The sequence below is a fragment of the Erpetoichthys calabaricus genome, chromosome 11 (assembly GCF_900747795.2).
Source record: "Erpetoichthys calabaricus chromosome 11, fErpCal1.3, whole genome shotgun sequence".
NCBI classification, from domain to species: Eukaryota; Metazoa; Chordata; class Cladistia; order Polypteriformes; family Polypteridae; genus Erpetoichthys; species Erpetoichthys calabaricus.
Window position 1 is genome coordinate 126,099,695 of NC_041404.2, and position 16,478 is coordinate 126,116,172.

Genomic DNA, 16,478 nt, shown 5'->3' on the forward strand with positions numbered 1-16,478 from the left:
AAAAGTTATTAGCTGCAAGTCCCCTTTTCCTCATTGCTATTTTCAGGTTTTCATATTGGATATACCTTACGTATGAAGCCCAAAAATATCATTTTTGATGTATATTTTTCACTTATAATTCATCAACATATCTTATGTTAGACCTGCACAGTGACCTTTCACCAGAGTTTTATCAAATATAGATTAGGCTGTATCTCAGTAATTACAGAATATAAATTGACAGTTAATTTGTTTTTAAACTGATTCTGCAGATTTCAAACTGGAAAAGAATGTTTGATTCAGTTCACTCATTCTTACAAGTCACACTTCCACTTAAAAGCCCAGTGCATTATTTATGACTGCAAGCAACAGTGTAGTATACTTAAATTAAAACACAACCCAACACGCAACAAAAACACAAATTTAATTCTGAAGACAACGAAAAAAATGTATCTTTCTTGCTGTATTTTCAAGGCCTTGCAAATATTAAATCCCATTGAAAGTAATCACCATTCTCTGAATTTCAAAACTTTCATACACATCATTGCTTAATGTGGGCTGGATCTCACCAGTACCAGCACCTCTTTCTATGTTTGTTAGCATGAGTGAGTACCAGCATGCAGTACCAGTGGCACTCAAAGTTTCAAGGGGTTAAAGCTCTTTGATTATTTTACTGCAGTCGTCGAAGTGTAAGGGAGGCACACACCTCACTTTTATCTTCTATCAAATCACTGTCTGACTTCCAAAGTGGAGCCCTACCCCTGCTTGACTAAAATATTGTGAAAATACAAACAAACTAATAAATAAATAGCAAAAGGCAAGACACAAACTAAACACAGCACCACCAGTAAGTTGGTTCCACTTCAAGCACCGATACATTTATTCCTCCAGTAAGTATTTTTATTGACAAGCAAAGTAAATAATTTGTCAAAGATGTACTTCTAAAAACTGAAAAAACACTGTTTGTGTAAGTATTTAAACCCTTCAAGCTCCAAAGTCTTAAAAGCAGCAAAGTATTCCAAAACAAGACACAATTTCCTTTCATTTGGACTTAATTATTTTCCACCAATGAACAATCAGAGTAAAGGTCACATTTTCTGCAAACAATTCACCCTGTGTAGGGATAATTAGCGAGACTGTAAATCCACTGCTAAAATGAACACTAAAGAGCATACCATAGAAGAAGTAATACATAAAGTGATACAAAAGGCTACAAAAAATATCAAAGTGCTTGGATAGTGAATCCATCATCAGGAAGTAGTAGGTGTATCACACCACTTAGTCGCTGTGTAAAGAAAGCCGTCTATCAAACCTTAGCACCAAAGCAAGACATTGACTGGTAAGGGAAGCAAAAAAGAAGGTAGTCCTCACTTCAATGGAACTACAGACGTCTGTTGCTGAAATTGGGGTACATGGGCATGAGCCCTCCATAGCAGTAGTCTATTTCGGAGTGTGGAAAGAAAGAAGCCTTACTCAGAACAATACACAATACATTAGATTGACTCAGTTAGGATTTGAAAAAAATATTTTATAATCAGATGAAACTAAAATAACTAAATAAAGCTTTTTGTTCAAAATTCAAAAAGCACTATGTATGGTGCAGGACCAACACTGAATATGCCTTAAAAATTCCATCCCTACAGCAAAGTGTGGTGGCAGAATGATACTGTGAGAATGTTTTTCATCTGCTGGGACTGGGAATCTTGTTAGTGTTAATGAAAGAATGGATTGAACAAAATAGAGGGACATACTGGATAAGATTCTGTTCCCATCAGGTAAGAAACTGAGGCTTGGGAGAAGGTTCACCTTCCAGTAAAATAACAGTCCCAAGCAAAAAGACAAGGAAACATCAGGGTGGCTCAAAAATAAAAAAAATTAGTGTCCCAAAATGGCCTAGTATCTATCTATCTATCTATCTATCTAGTCAAAGTCCTATTCAGAATCTGTGGGACTCTTAGAACCAGCTAATCTAAATTATTTGCATAAAATTTCCCAGGGAGAATGGAACAGAATCACTCCTGAGTAGTGTACAAAACCAAAGGGCTTAAGGAGGCCCTACTAAATACTGACGTGTGGGGACTGAATACTTTCTTAGACAAATACTTTAAAAAACTTATTAATTTTTAGAACTTTTTTTTTTTAAATGTATTAATTTTTATAACAAGTTGGTTGTTAGTAAAAAAATCTTATTGGAGGAATATGTATATACAGTATGTCTTTTGAAATCTAAGGAATGCTGAAATTGCATATATTTGCAAGGCACTGTATTACAGAATATTTGAATCCTTCTGTTTAAAATTTTGAACTTGACATCAAACTGAATTTTTAGAGAACTTGCCAAGTTTTTAACACTAACCAACTCGTTTATATATTTTTGCTCTTTCATCAGTGCATTTTTATGAAATCTGCACAACCTCACAAGTTTACTGACAATACTTGGGTCTGCATGATTTGTATATCTCAAACTTCTAAAACAGACTGATTACAAGCTTCCCTGAGTGAATACTGTCTTTTCTTTAGTTTGCTTTCTGTATACTAATCACTTGGAATATTCTTTTCATATTTTTACATTTGTTGCTTCTAATACAATAAGGCCATTTATTTACTTAACTTATCAATATCTAATGTCCTGCCTTTTATTTTTTTAAGAAATTGAATATAATGGATGCTTGAAAATTTCTGTACTGTTCGACACAGTTTAAAATGCAAAGCTTAAGTATCTCCCTGCTGTTTAAAGGTTTTTGACAACTTTTTGTTTTTCCTTTTATTTTGATTCCTCCTTTTCAAACCTCTATAAAAATCACTCAGATCAGTTTAAATACTTAGGGGTAAACATCGTAAGTAAACATAAAGCTCTTTATCAACAAAATTTTGCTGTCTGTATGGAAAAAATGAAGCAAGACTTGCATAGATGGTCAACCCTTCATCTCACTCTAGGTAGAAGAATTAATGTTGTCAAGATGAATATCCTTCCTAAGCTTCTCTTTTTATTTCAAAACATTCCAATATACATCAACAAATCATTCTTGAAGCAATTAGATTCAACCATAACCTCATTTATTTGGAACTTAAAACATCCATGTATTCAAAGAGCGACCCTACAAAGACCCAAGGCAGAAGGGGGCATGGCTCTACCCAACTTTCAGTTTTATTACTGGGCAGCAAACATATAAGCTGTAAAAACCTGGACACAAATAGATGAACATACACAGGCTTGGTGCGCAATAGAAATTAAATCCTGCAGCACTTCTTTATATTCCCTGCTTTGTGCCCCTATTAATGCAAGTTATCGCCGATATACTAATAACCCAATTGTGCTTCACTAACTCAGAATATAAAAACCAATGTTGAAAGCATTTTAAGATCGAGAATCTTTTATCTGTGGCACTTCTGCACGAGAACCACCTTTTTCAACTCTCACAAACATATGCAGTTTTTAATATCTGGAAAACATTTGGGATTAAATTACTTAGAGATCTTTATATAGACAACATCTTTGCATCCTATGAACAATTACATTCCAAATTTAACTTTCCAGCAACACATTTCTTTCACTATCTTCAAATTAGAAACTTTGTTAAACAGAACCTGCCCGATTTTCCTCATCTCCCACCTTCCTCTATGCTGGAAAAAATATTGCTCAGTTTTGAGGACTCAGACAGCATTTCTGCAATACTATATATAACGTTATTTTACAGTCCCTTCCTTTCAAAGATCCAAGAGGACAATGGGAAAAGGATCTCTCACTCAACATATCAGAAAAGGAGTGAAAGGTAGCAATGCAGAGAATTCACACGAGCTCCATATGCACATAGCATACAATTATTCAACTCAAAATTATATATCGAGCACATCTGTCTCGCTTAAAACTGTCCAAAATGTTTCCAGGGCAAGATCCAACCTGCGAACGCTGCAATCAAGTTCCAGCTTCACTGGGTCACATGTTTTGGGCCTGTGCCAAATTAACATCATTCTGGACAAAAATTTTTAAGTGCCTTTCAGACAGCCTTGGAGTCACAATCCATCCTAACCCACTAACAGCTGTGTTTGGTGTTCTTCCAGATGGGTTTAAAGTGGAGAAGGACAAACAAACTGTGATTGCCTTCACTACACTATTGGCATGCAGACTTATTTTGTTAACTACACTGGAAGAATCCTATCTCACCTCTTTTAAGTCAGTGGGTAACTGATGCTATATATTATTTGAAATTGGAAAAAATCTAATTCTCACTTAGAGGACCTGCGCAGAACTTTTTCAAAACCTGGCAGGATCTAATCAATAATATTTTAGAATAAGCTCTTAAAGCACAAAGGAAGCAGATTCTCTTCCCATTTTTTTTCTTCTCCATTTATCTTTATCTGCCTATTAAACTCATCAATTTACTTATTTTTACTAGCTTTAAGTTTTACTCTGTTGGCCATGCTCTCTGTCTCAGGGGTGGGGGTTGATTTGTTTTCAATCCTATTTTTTGTAAAAATTGATCTATTTGTATGGAATGATAATAAAATCAAAATTATTATTATTATTTTCTTTTTTGCTTTTAGATTTTTTTTTTTTGTATCTGTGTCTGCATGTCTAAAATATAGCAATGTATTAACAAAATGCATATTTTGCATTTTGAACTAACTTTTGAAGATTATTCTATTGCCCAAAATTCCACATTTTACAGCTTTTTTCTTTTAGTGTTAATGCTTATTAGAGTGTATATAAACAAAATGCTAACTTAACTTTGATGAGATAAAATGCCATACTTAGTCTTTCTCACTTTTTTTTTTTTTGCTCTTTTTTGTCTATTTTATAAAAAAAAACCTGAATTAACTAAGTAGCATCACCCCCCCCCCCCCCCACCACCACCACACACACACACACCCTTTGTTACACAGAATGAATGAAGAGTAATCATACTGTATGTCCTGTCTTAACAAACTATATTTATAAATACAGTATATGCAGCACTCAGTGCTTATAAATGGAAGTCCGATATACAAAAATTAATCAATCTGAACTGCTTCTCTGCATTTTTACTGGGGGAATGGGAATGAATAAAACCTTTGTTACTAATACAGTTTTGTTATTTTTTCCTTTGCATTTAGGCAATTATCTCAGACAGAAACATTAAGGATAAAAATGTTCTATTAATCTCCACCTTACTTTTAGCTACAAGACTGGAATATAATTTTAGCATATCCTGGGAAAACCAAATAAACTAACTTTAGGGAGTATATAGTAATGAAAGACATACACGCAGCAGGCCCCATTTAAACGAACTTTACATATCTAATTACTGCAAATTTTGTGAGGATTACAGACAGATGTTATATTTGCAATCTAACATTAGGCCTGTGCACAAACAAGTTTATTAAAATCAATGTTCAAGTGAATATGCTCCAAGGCTCATTATTAAATTATGCACTTCCAAACCTGGCAGGATCTAATCAATTACATTTTAAAATAAGCATTTTAATTGTGGAAACAAACAGATTCTTTACCCTCTTTTTGTTTTACTCTATCTATTTTTATTCATTTATTAATGTATCTATTACTCTGCTGGCCTAGCTCTCTTTCTCATGTGTGGGGGTTGATTTGTTTCAAACCTAGTTTTGTAAAACATATTTGTATGGAATGTTATTTGATTTGAATAAAATCAATAAAATAAATAAATTATGCACTTCCTAAAATAGTAAAATAAATCAAATAGTATTTGATTATTGCAAGCATTCTCCCCTCCTCCAATAGAAATGATAAAAAAAACCAAGCGATTTACGATAAAAATATATAGTCATACCTAGTGGATTTTTCTTAATTGCTTCTTTCTGATCCAAAACATGGTGAATCTCTTCAGGAAGATTCACTATAGTTACAAACTTCTTCATGGTGTCATTCTCTGAAGCACCTAGTCGTACTGCAAACGTCCAGTGCAAATAAGAATCCAACAGATAAAAATGAAGAGTCTTATTTGTTATACATTTGAGCCCAGTAACACTGGTAGTCCTAAAGGGCAAATAAATGTCATCCTCAATGTGAGGAACAATATTTTGAGGATCCTTATGAGCTTCCTTGACCTGTGAAAATGGTATATAGCCATGCCTCCAAATGGCAGATGGGTGCAAAAATGCCTTATTGTTTGCAAGGCTTGTATTTACAGTTTTACAACATGCTGAGTAGTAACGGAAAGGGTTGTGTAAATCATGGATGTTACTACATTCAACATTTGGTGACATAAAGCGAGTAAAAGTGTGTTCTCTGAGGTAGAATGAGTCTAGAGCAGCCCCCATCTCCTGAAATTGGCAGTGCCCTGCCTCAAGCTTGGTTGGCTGGATGCTGAGAGAGTGATTGATGCATAGTTCACACACATTGTGCTTTCTGGAGACAGAGTGCCACTGAGGAATAACCACCGTGTTACAGCATAGAAAGCGGCTTGACTGGAAGGCAGAGTATTCTGGTGAGGTCATAATACCCATTGCTTCCAGAGATAGACTCAAAGTTGGGATTCGATTACAGTTATGATATTGTAGAGCAACATCTGCTACCTGTAAGAGAGACAAAAAAACAGTTATCAAATATAAAAGCAATATGTGGCACTTGTCAGAGATAGCTTGTAACTAGAGAAAACAGATGGGCTTCACCTGCCAGTCTATATACTCTCCCGGGATTAAGATTTGTATACTATACCCGTTTTTTTTATTTTTTTTGGAGCAAGATAGCAACATGTATTGTATAATAAAAAACAACAAATCATTAAAAAAATAAACATTTTTTGTGGTGAAAAGTCAATTTTAAATAAATTTATTTAATGTCATTTATTCCTTGGAACTTGAGCCAGTCCTGATCATGATGGTTGCCATCACATGACCCATGTAATCCAGGCAAGCTCCATGCAAAGAAACCAGGTTAAGCCACTGTGTGAACTTACCATGCATAAATCAAAGGGAAAATGTATCAGTCAGATGACAGACATACCCCATACTGGGACAGATCTAGGCAGAATACACCCTTGACAATGGAATATGACTATTAGGACATATAATATTAGTAGTGTCAAGGAAAAGGCACAAAGACTGTAGTGTGAATCACATATTCATTTACGCTGAACAAGTGAAAACTGAAAATCACTTTTCTCCCAAACCTACAACTATGAAAAACTCCTTACAGAAATAAAAAGTTGAGTTACCTTGTGAAGATATGTTACTAGGCACCTCTTGATATGCACATTGTAAATGCAGGCCTGCATCTGACATACAAGCTGCTCTTCCTATTTGGTAACAGTGGTTTACACTTATAAGCACCCAATAAGTAAAAAAGAATCCAATACAAATGGTAACAACTTTGTTTATAACAACTCTACCAACTATTGATGCTCCTTCCTACCCCTCTTTTTCATGCTTTTGTAAAGGATGCAGTAATAAGAAAAAATAGTTAAATATTTCTTTACAGAGGCAGAATTTTGTTTCATGGAAAATAGCTAAAAAAATAAATTTGACTTGGTACCATATTGTCCAGTCTCACTGAAGGAAAGGGTGGTGCTCAAGGCAGAGAGAGAGATCATACATAAAAGCAGCACATTTATCTACTAGAAAAGGGGCTTTGCTGATTAATAGATCAGCAGATTATTTTATGCTAGCAGAAGACGACAATTATGTGAGACTTATAAGACTGTAGCTGCTATACAGAGTGACATGACAAGGTGCAACCTTTTAAACAGCATTAGAGACACTGTATTTCTTTAATGTAAAAAAATAGCTTTATTTTAAAAACACAGTTCCCAAGGAAAATTAATGCACATCAAGATGGTGGAAAAATAACTGAATTCCAAAATACCAAAGTTTTAATTCAAACTCCACATTCATACAGAACATTGCTCATTAATGTGTACCTTGTTTCATGTGAAAAAGGTCAATGATAAACTTTGTAGTTGTGCAATCTCACTTTAAGTTATATGCTCTAGAAAACTGGCCAAAGAGAGATGCAGATCTGTTAATGGACTACTTGGTAGTGAGTTTGTTCAGATGATCAAGGAAACAGCTGAACAGACCAGAGAACAAAAGGTAAGCAATTGTCTCCTAGAGACACCTATTGGATGCCTCAATTTCAGCGGAGATCATTTGTAACTTCCAAATAACCTTCTCCCATGTCACTGAAGGTCAGGGACACTGAACTTTAATTGATGTTATTCAAGACCTCGGAAGAAGAGAAGGCTAAACAATTGTTGCACCCTGTCATGAGGATAACCCTAGAATGAGATGTTTAATTAAAAGGAGTCATCATCCCATGAATAATAGCCAGAAGGTTTCTAAATCTGAGAAGGGTGCCAAATTATCGGGAAAATAGAAGTGGTCAAAGTCTAGGAGTAAAATAAGATTGGTGAGGATGTAGAGTGACTCACGAGTGGCCTTAAAGAAAAAACAGAAGCTGGGACATTACCCTGTTTGCTCTCAGTAAAGGTAGAGAAACATTACTGCTAATGGAAAACAAAAGTTGGAAGGGGGACTATACAGAGCCTCAGAAGCAGAAATCCTGTAACTTATAAAATACATTTTAAAGACTTTATTTTTATCTTTGGAACAAACCTAACTTGTTTTAACTGTGAGTCACCTGGGAAAAGGCTTTTGTTTTTAATAACGGTACCTCTTTACTCAACAATGTTCTTTTCTATGACAAATGAGTACACCATGATTATGAGAGAGAAAAAAAAACATTTCATTCTTTATTCTCAAATCTCAATATGAAACTGAAAAGCCCTCATCCCTTTCTGCAGGCCTGAAGTTAAAAACAGAATCCTGCAAAAAATATTTGTAAGCAACATTTGACAAAAAAAATAAGATACTTATCAGCTACATACATTTTTATTTCTGGACAATAAATTCACCAAACTACTTTGTACTCTTCACTGATGATGATATAAACTACTGTAAAGCCAAAAGGTTCTTGATAGGTATACAGACTAATGCTGCTTCTACTTTAAAAAGGGTTTAAAGATGGTTAATCCCACACTTCCTGGCACTGTAACCTTGCTGTAGTGGGGAGGCTTGTGTGCTTCTGTGATCCTTAGAGCCACGTTATCTGTACATATATGGTTTTGATAGGTGAGATAATAAATTAGTGAAAAGTAAGTGGCTAGTCAAAGAACAACCTACAATGAAACCCTGAAGAATATGCTAATTAAATTTAGAGGTACCTTTCCTAGAAGAGGCTCACACCTGCAGCCAGCCCTGAGAGTGTTGTTCACAGGCATGGTGGCGGGGTGATTCATATAATGCAGTTGGGCCTGTATAACGGACGGACATTATCCATTTTTGCTATGGCTAGATACAAGTCCTGGCTTAAAAGCCAGGGCCTGACACTCTTAATTCCAGATAAAAAGTCTAATTTTCCATGACAGAGCCCCTCTCTGGGGTGCAGATTTCACCGGTTTATCTGATAAGATGATTGATACAAGACCATGTAACATTGCAGGGACATCTCTTAGAGGCACAAATTGAACACCTAAGTTTGAGCAAAGGACCATATTCTCAAGGATGAATAACATTGATGGACAGACCTTTGCACCAATGGTTAACCAAAAGGATAGGCATATGTGCACACAAGAAACAATGGCAAGACTTCTATTTCTTAAATATCATTGCTTTCCTATATCAGCTCACTGCTCAACTTGGCCATTACGTCTGCTACATAGAAGAGACCCAAGTGTTTACATGATGTGGCCATTATGAGTTTCTCATTAGAAATCCAGTATGAAAGTGCAGAGCAGCATCTAACACACAGAAACTGCTATCTGGTGGTGGTAAGCCAATACAGATTAGCGGTGGGCAAATGAATGCCATGGTGCAGAAACAAGAAGCTAAATAATTAGCTAAATACCTTAAACATCCTGAAGGTATGAATTGGAAGTGACAGGCCAAAAAGGGGGAGGCCATGACAGCGGGCAAAGTGTAGACCCTTGCGTTGGTTGAGTTTTGGGAGGCTATGGAAAATGACTTTTGGACAGCTTCAAAGAAGTTGTTGATGACCCAGAAAATACTGGAGGGACATTACCCAGGCTGTTCTCAGCAAGGTTGGGGAATCCAGTGTACATGTTCTTTGTGGATCTGGGAAAAGTTTATGATCATGCACCTAAAGGCATCTTGCTGACAGTGATATTGGTATAAAGTTCAAGAGTCTCTCCTACATGTTATTCAGTTCCATGCATTTATGAAGTCAGGTCAGGTTGGGGAGCATGCACTGGTACAGTGCATTGCCGCACCCGCTACACGACGAAACAGCTCGGGATCCGGGTTAGCAACTCCCCAGGCAGACATGCGGTCAATTCCTACCCTCCAGAAATCTTCCCATATCTGGAATTACATGTGCATCCCCTTGGCCTGGTCCAGCCTCTCAGGTCCTCAACAATGAGGATCCTGTGAGCTGGATCACCCTCAGGGAATCACGCCACATGGCCATAGTGCGAGAACTGATGCTCTCTCACAATGCAGGTAATGTGTTGCTCATGAAGTCCCTAATGAGGCACAAGTTCAACACAAAGACAAACCAGTGGTATCCAAGGATTCTCCGAAGAGACACAGTACCAAAGGAGTCCAGTCTTCGTCTCAGGACAGGAGGAATGTCCTGCAGAAGACCTCCTAAGAAGTCATTAATTAGGCATACAAAATTTATGAAATGTTATATCTATTATTGCCAGTTTGGAAATTTACTGTTTCACTGATATTCAAATGTCAGCTGGAAATTCATATTATATTTCAATTGAAATTGCATCATAGAAAGCTATAAATACACAACTTCAAAGAAAGTTGCCATCAATAAATGACCTCCGATAGACTTTTTAATATGTCAAAAAGTGCTTAATATCGACTATATACTGTAGAGTTTACCAATAGTCAATTACAGAATTACCTGTTTAAAAACCTAAATATTATACAAATGGTAACACTTTATGGCAAGAAGAAAACGGCTAAATAAACTAAACATTAATTGGATGATGCAGGTACCAGCATTTTTACTACAATAGCTTTATAGTCTCTCAATAACAGATGCATTTACAATTAATAGGCTGTATACTTTGCTGTACTGAAATCACAACACTAGGTGCATGGAATTAGAATTGGTATAGCCCATATAAAGAACAATAAAAAAAACAAAGGGTAAGACATTAATAATTAATCAATAACAGCATTCAATCTTCCAATTTAACAAAACAAACATATCCATCAAACTAGTACAACAGACTCTAATATCTAATATCAACATGCTAAGTTAATGCATGTCACATTTTGTAGCTACAGAATATTATGAAACCAGAGTTATGGCAATATCCTGGCAGAGACATAGCCAAACCACACATCGAAGGAGAACGACAAAAAGGTTGCCACTTTCTTTGATATTCCTAACTTCTTTAATGATCTCAGAAACAGTATCTTCTGATCTCTGCCATAACAGGTGTACTTAATTGCCATCCTAAAACATTTAAAATGGTGCTTCTCCAGAACTTGAACTCCTTTACTGCATCTACAATCTAACCTATGACGTATACAATACATGTTAGAGTGTTCTATTGCATCGCTTAAAAATTACAACGTCATGTTTTCTTTTTGATTTACATTGAGTTGCAGGCAACTTTCTTTAACAATTTGATTACCTCACTCTTGCACACTGACTCATCATAAATTTTGATGCTGTCATTCACATTCAATTAGCATGGACATTTTCCTAAAAAATAGTTCAGGGCATCTGTAATAAAGGGAGAGTAGTGTTTTAAAATGGTATCATTGGGGGGGGGGGGGGGTGTTGGGGGGAAATAAATAAATAACAACCATAGAACTGATTGACACCTATACTTACATTTTTTAGAGGGAGAACTATGTTAGAATGAGGGCCTCAGACACACTGCTCCACTGATCTATGTGCTTTACAGGAACATTTGTATGGATACAAATGAATATTAGACAATACACTGTGAGTCATTAAAATACCTTCACTGTGGCAGATGTCAAGGAAATGTGTGTGTAATCATCAAGGGCATGCACAGAGAACACTTGTTCCTGAACTTTGTAATATATTTTTTTTAAATCATATCTTACATTAAATGTATAGATCGAATTAACATGTAATGTTTTAAACTTCGTATTCCATAACAAACAGTGCAATTTTATATATACACAAAACAGTAACATTTTAACTGTAAACTGTTCTACATATACAGTAGCTAAGGTTTCCACGTGTTTTATGACAGTCTTCATTGTTCAAAGATGAGAGAAGTACTAACCTCATCAATTTGCGGTTGGCTCTCAGCCAGTGGGTCAAATGGGAGGAATACCAATAAAGCAGCCCCTTTTTTCAATTCCTTGTCCATCAAACGGCTCTTTCCACCATGTGGTCTCAACCATCGGTAAAACAACTCCAGATTTTCATATGCCCATTTGCAAATATTCTCAGATGTAAAGTTTAGTGCATCACGTGGGAAAATCTACAAAATAAATATTAAATACATGCCAAAAGTAGAACAAGTTATGTATAGGACTATAAAATAAAAAAAAAATTATATATATAGTTTAATTACGTAAGAATACTCAGTGAAGGAGCTGCTTCTATGTTTACTCATATAGTAAATAAACCTAAGCAGTATAACAGGCTGGAAGCTACTAGATAACAAAAAAGTAAAATGCTTAATTTGGAAACCTCCCTGATATGAATTAAACTGGTCTCCAGAAGAAGCATGCCATCTTTAATTATATTTACAGATTATTAGTTGATTTATAAAAGTAATTATATGTATTCTACATTTTCGACTGTTCCTATCTGGTTCACTTTCACATTTAGCATACAGTATTACTCAAAGACAGGAGTAGAAAATTGTGATGTAGTAAATTCATTACATATATTTTTACTACTGAGTTTCCCTTTGTATAGGCAGAACAAATTGGTGGCAATTGGGTTGGGCACTTGATCATCTCTCTTCTGGTATAATCATGATTTTTGATTTTTGCATAGTTGTCATAATAGAATAAAACTAAAAAAAAAACACAATCATAATATATTTTGTATGGTTTTTGCTTTACCTACCAAAGAAGTGTTAAAATGTCTGTGCATGAAGACTGTCCCATGGCTAGTCAAGGAAATACGGTTTGCCAGCTGCCTACTTGTTATCACACCAAAGCGCAACACACCTTGGAAATCTGCAACAATAATTCAAACATACTTTCATTTAAATGAAAAATACAGAAATGTTTTATGTTTATTTAATTTATGGATCTATCTATAAACAAATGTATTGTACTTGCTATTGTTCAAGTTAAAAAGAAAAATTTGCTTAGAACCTTAGTCTTAAGTTGTGCATCAATTAAAATTAAGGCAAAGAGTTAATTAGCAGCAAAATCTAGTCACTAATTAAGAAAAGGGTTAGAATGAAAACCTGTAGCCACAGTAGCTCTCCAGGGGCCTCATGCATAACACCATGTGTAGAATTCACACTATAACATGGCGTACTGACAAAAGTGGAAATGTTTGTATGCACAAAAAGATCCAGATACATAAATCTGTGCGAACGCAAACTTCCACTTTCTTCCGCTACCTAAATTCTGGTCAGCGTGAAAAGTAATGCACGTGCACACCCCTGCTGTCCTGCCCCAACTCCTCCCAGAATTACGCCTCTTTGAATATGCAAATCAAAATAAATAGCCCTTAAGCTCATCCTTCTGTGAAAAGACAATGGCAAAAGCACAGGGGAAAATGGAAGAATTTCAGCGAATACCAAGTGGAGGCAAGGAAAACTTACTATTTGTTGAATTAAACAGTGATATAATCAACAAAGGAAGTTGATCGAGTGACAGAGTGTTGGAGAAACTCGAAAGCTTAAGTTCACAAAGTCGCACAGTGCCCGAAATAAAAAAAGAATTTGTCAGATATCAAAGTCGCCATGAAAAGGCAAGTCATAGCCCACCGTCTGAGTTTCATATGAAAGCTTATTAGGGTACAGAGGAAAAAAAAAAAAAAAGCACACAGTGGGGAAAAAAGCATGAAATGTTAACTTTAATCTTGAAATTGCCACTTTAATCACATAGTTTATTTTGTCTTTAAAGTAGTTCATAAACTTCATCTTAAAATCGTTTTTTAATTTACTAGTTTCTCAAATCCCATCGTAACTAAAGTAGCACATTAAATGCTTTGTTTTGTATTTGATCTTCTATGTGCTGTGTGTGTGTGAATCATTACGTGCTTCTTAAACGGACTTTCTCTTCCTCCGACAGGACACAGAATCCATTACATTCATGATATTACAGCTCTCTGAATAATTAAAATACTGAGATGTATACTTGATATCATTTTCATGATGATAGGAGTTAAAGTGTGTTCTTAAACATGGGAACACAGTGGCGCAGTGATTGTTACTGCCTCACACAAGATGCTTGCTGTGCGTGACCTTTGATAAAATAATTTATTGCAGCAGTACTGTCTCTTTCAAACGGACTAACCCCCAATTCCTGTCCTTACTTTTCTTTCTCCAAATACCCAATCGCCAAATAATAAGCTCTGTAAAAGACGTTAAGCCATCTGTAAGCTGAGAACGCCGATTCTTCAAAACTTTTAAGGAACATTGAAATATCTTCGTAGTACATGTTTAATTATTCTATCCATCTATCCTTCCAGTGTTGCGCCCGCCCCAGCAAGAATACAGCGCGAGGCAGGAACAATCCATGAATGGAGCGCCAGCTCCTCACTAGCGCTGCAGCACCATGTCCTCACATGTTTAATTATTAACAATATAGATTATTTAAATTAAGTTTTATCTGTATAATATAATAAACATATTTTGAGGCATTTCATCTTAAAATGATATCATCATCATCTGTAAATACGCGCTTTATAAATTGGCTCAGATAACTGTATCGCAAGTTTACAGTGAGGTAATTGTACTTGTAAGTACAAAGCGTTCTACAAGGAGCACTTGATGGACTGATTGAGTGCGTTTATAGTTCTTGGGATTAAACTGTTTCTGAACCGGAAGGAAAGGCTCTGAAGCATTTGCCATATGAGAGCAGTTCAATAGACAGCATGGCTGAGGCAGCATGTGCTTGATGCTGTATACCAATAATCTATTTCCAATCAGCTGCTGTAGAGCTGTGATTCCCCACTCAGATACATTGATATAAATATTCTGAGTGGTGCAGTGAGAGTAAAATGGAAAAAATGATCCGCTGTGGCAACCCCTTATGGGAGCAACTGAAAGAAGAAGAATGTACAGTAAGAGTAACAATGCTAAAGCAGCTATTGTATTTAGAATAGTTTGACCATTCTATGGACAATTATACTGTTACAGGTTAATTACAATCAGATGCATTAAACTAATAAACAATATGCGGTTAATTGCAGTGTATTAATAAAGCCGCATCAGGGATGTGAATCTAAAAAAGAAAGGGAAACCACACTGGAACAGTAGCACTGTTTTGACACTGGGTGCCACCAGTTTGCAAAACCGAGCAGAGAACTTGCGTACGCCAAGCATTTAGCTACCGTGAAAATGTGCGTGGCTTTACGACCAAGTTTAGGTTTTAATAATTACAATTTGAGCGTGGAAACAGGCATACGCAACATTTTTGTGCATATGCACCATTTATACAGGAGGCCCCAGGACTGGAGTTGGAGACCCTGGCTTATACCTTCTTCTGTTGCGACAATCACTGGCTCCCTGTGACCCTAAACTGTGCACTTGCTGCATTAAATGTATACAGTATGTATACAGTATGTATTACTTTTGCTCGGTTCTGTCCAGAACACACGCATGCACAAGGACACTGTATAAACAAGAGCAATATCTTTTGTGAAATAATAATACTTTTTTGGTTTTTGTTTGAGTGGCAGGAAATAAACTTTGCTAGACTATAACCTAATCCTTAACAAATAATTAATTCTTGCTCTAAAAAGAAATATTAGAGCAACAACTAAAATACACGAATGTTTAAAAAAACTAAAGCTTGTTAAATTTAAACAAGCTATTTAATGACATTTTTTTAGTTTATGTATTGTTGTGTGTTATTATACTTCTCTTTTCTTTGTGATACAAATATTTCTTCACATTAAAGGAAAATTAAGAAATTAATACAAGACAAATAAATGGCAAATTTATTAACCAGCATTATTACTTATAAAGACAAAAACTAATACATGCAGCTATAATGCGAATAAATCCTCATTCTATCATTTTATATTGCCAACACAGAGAAACAATGAACAAGGAAAGATATGTGCATTAAATTTAAAAGCATTATATAGCTGAAAAATTAGAATAATTACCTCTCTTAAGTGCCTGTAAAGCAGACATAAGAAATGTTAGGTATCCAGGTGGCTGAGGTGATGTATTGAATTCAAAATAACCCAGAACTCCAGGCTTAAAAAGAAAATAAATGTACCATGTGTCAGAAATATTTTAAAAATGCAAGGCATACACAATGAAATTTAGTAAAAAAGAATCTTTTTACATTAACATTCAGGATTGGCCGACTTGGAACAT

At 35.5% G+C, this 16,478-nt stretch overlaps 1 protein-coding gene across 2 annotated transcripts in view; it reads right to left on the reverse strand.

Annotated features, from left to right (window-relative positions):
* The window catches only part of txndc11 (thioredoxin domain containing 11), a 56,856-nt gene that overhangs the window by 22,187 nt on the left and 18,191 nt on the right, over positions 1-16,478 (reverse strand). Inside the window, exons 5-8 of one of the 2 annotated variants that reach the window (XM_028813863.2) lie at positions 16,262-16,355; positions 13,034-13,146; positions 12,237-12,437; positions 5,766-6,510 (exon numbers count right to left, since the gene is read on the reverse strand). In XM_028813863.2, coding sequence (XP_028669696.2) covers positions 5,766-6,510; positions 12,237-12,437; positions 13,034-13,146; positions 16,262-16,355 — 1,153 coding nt within the window. The remainder of the gene's footprint in view (positions 1-5,765; positions 6,511-12,236; positions 12,438-13,033; positions 13,147-16,261; positions 16,356-16,478) is intronic. The other variant, XM_051933610.1, reaches the window with a different exon arrangement.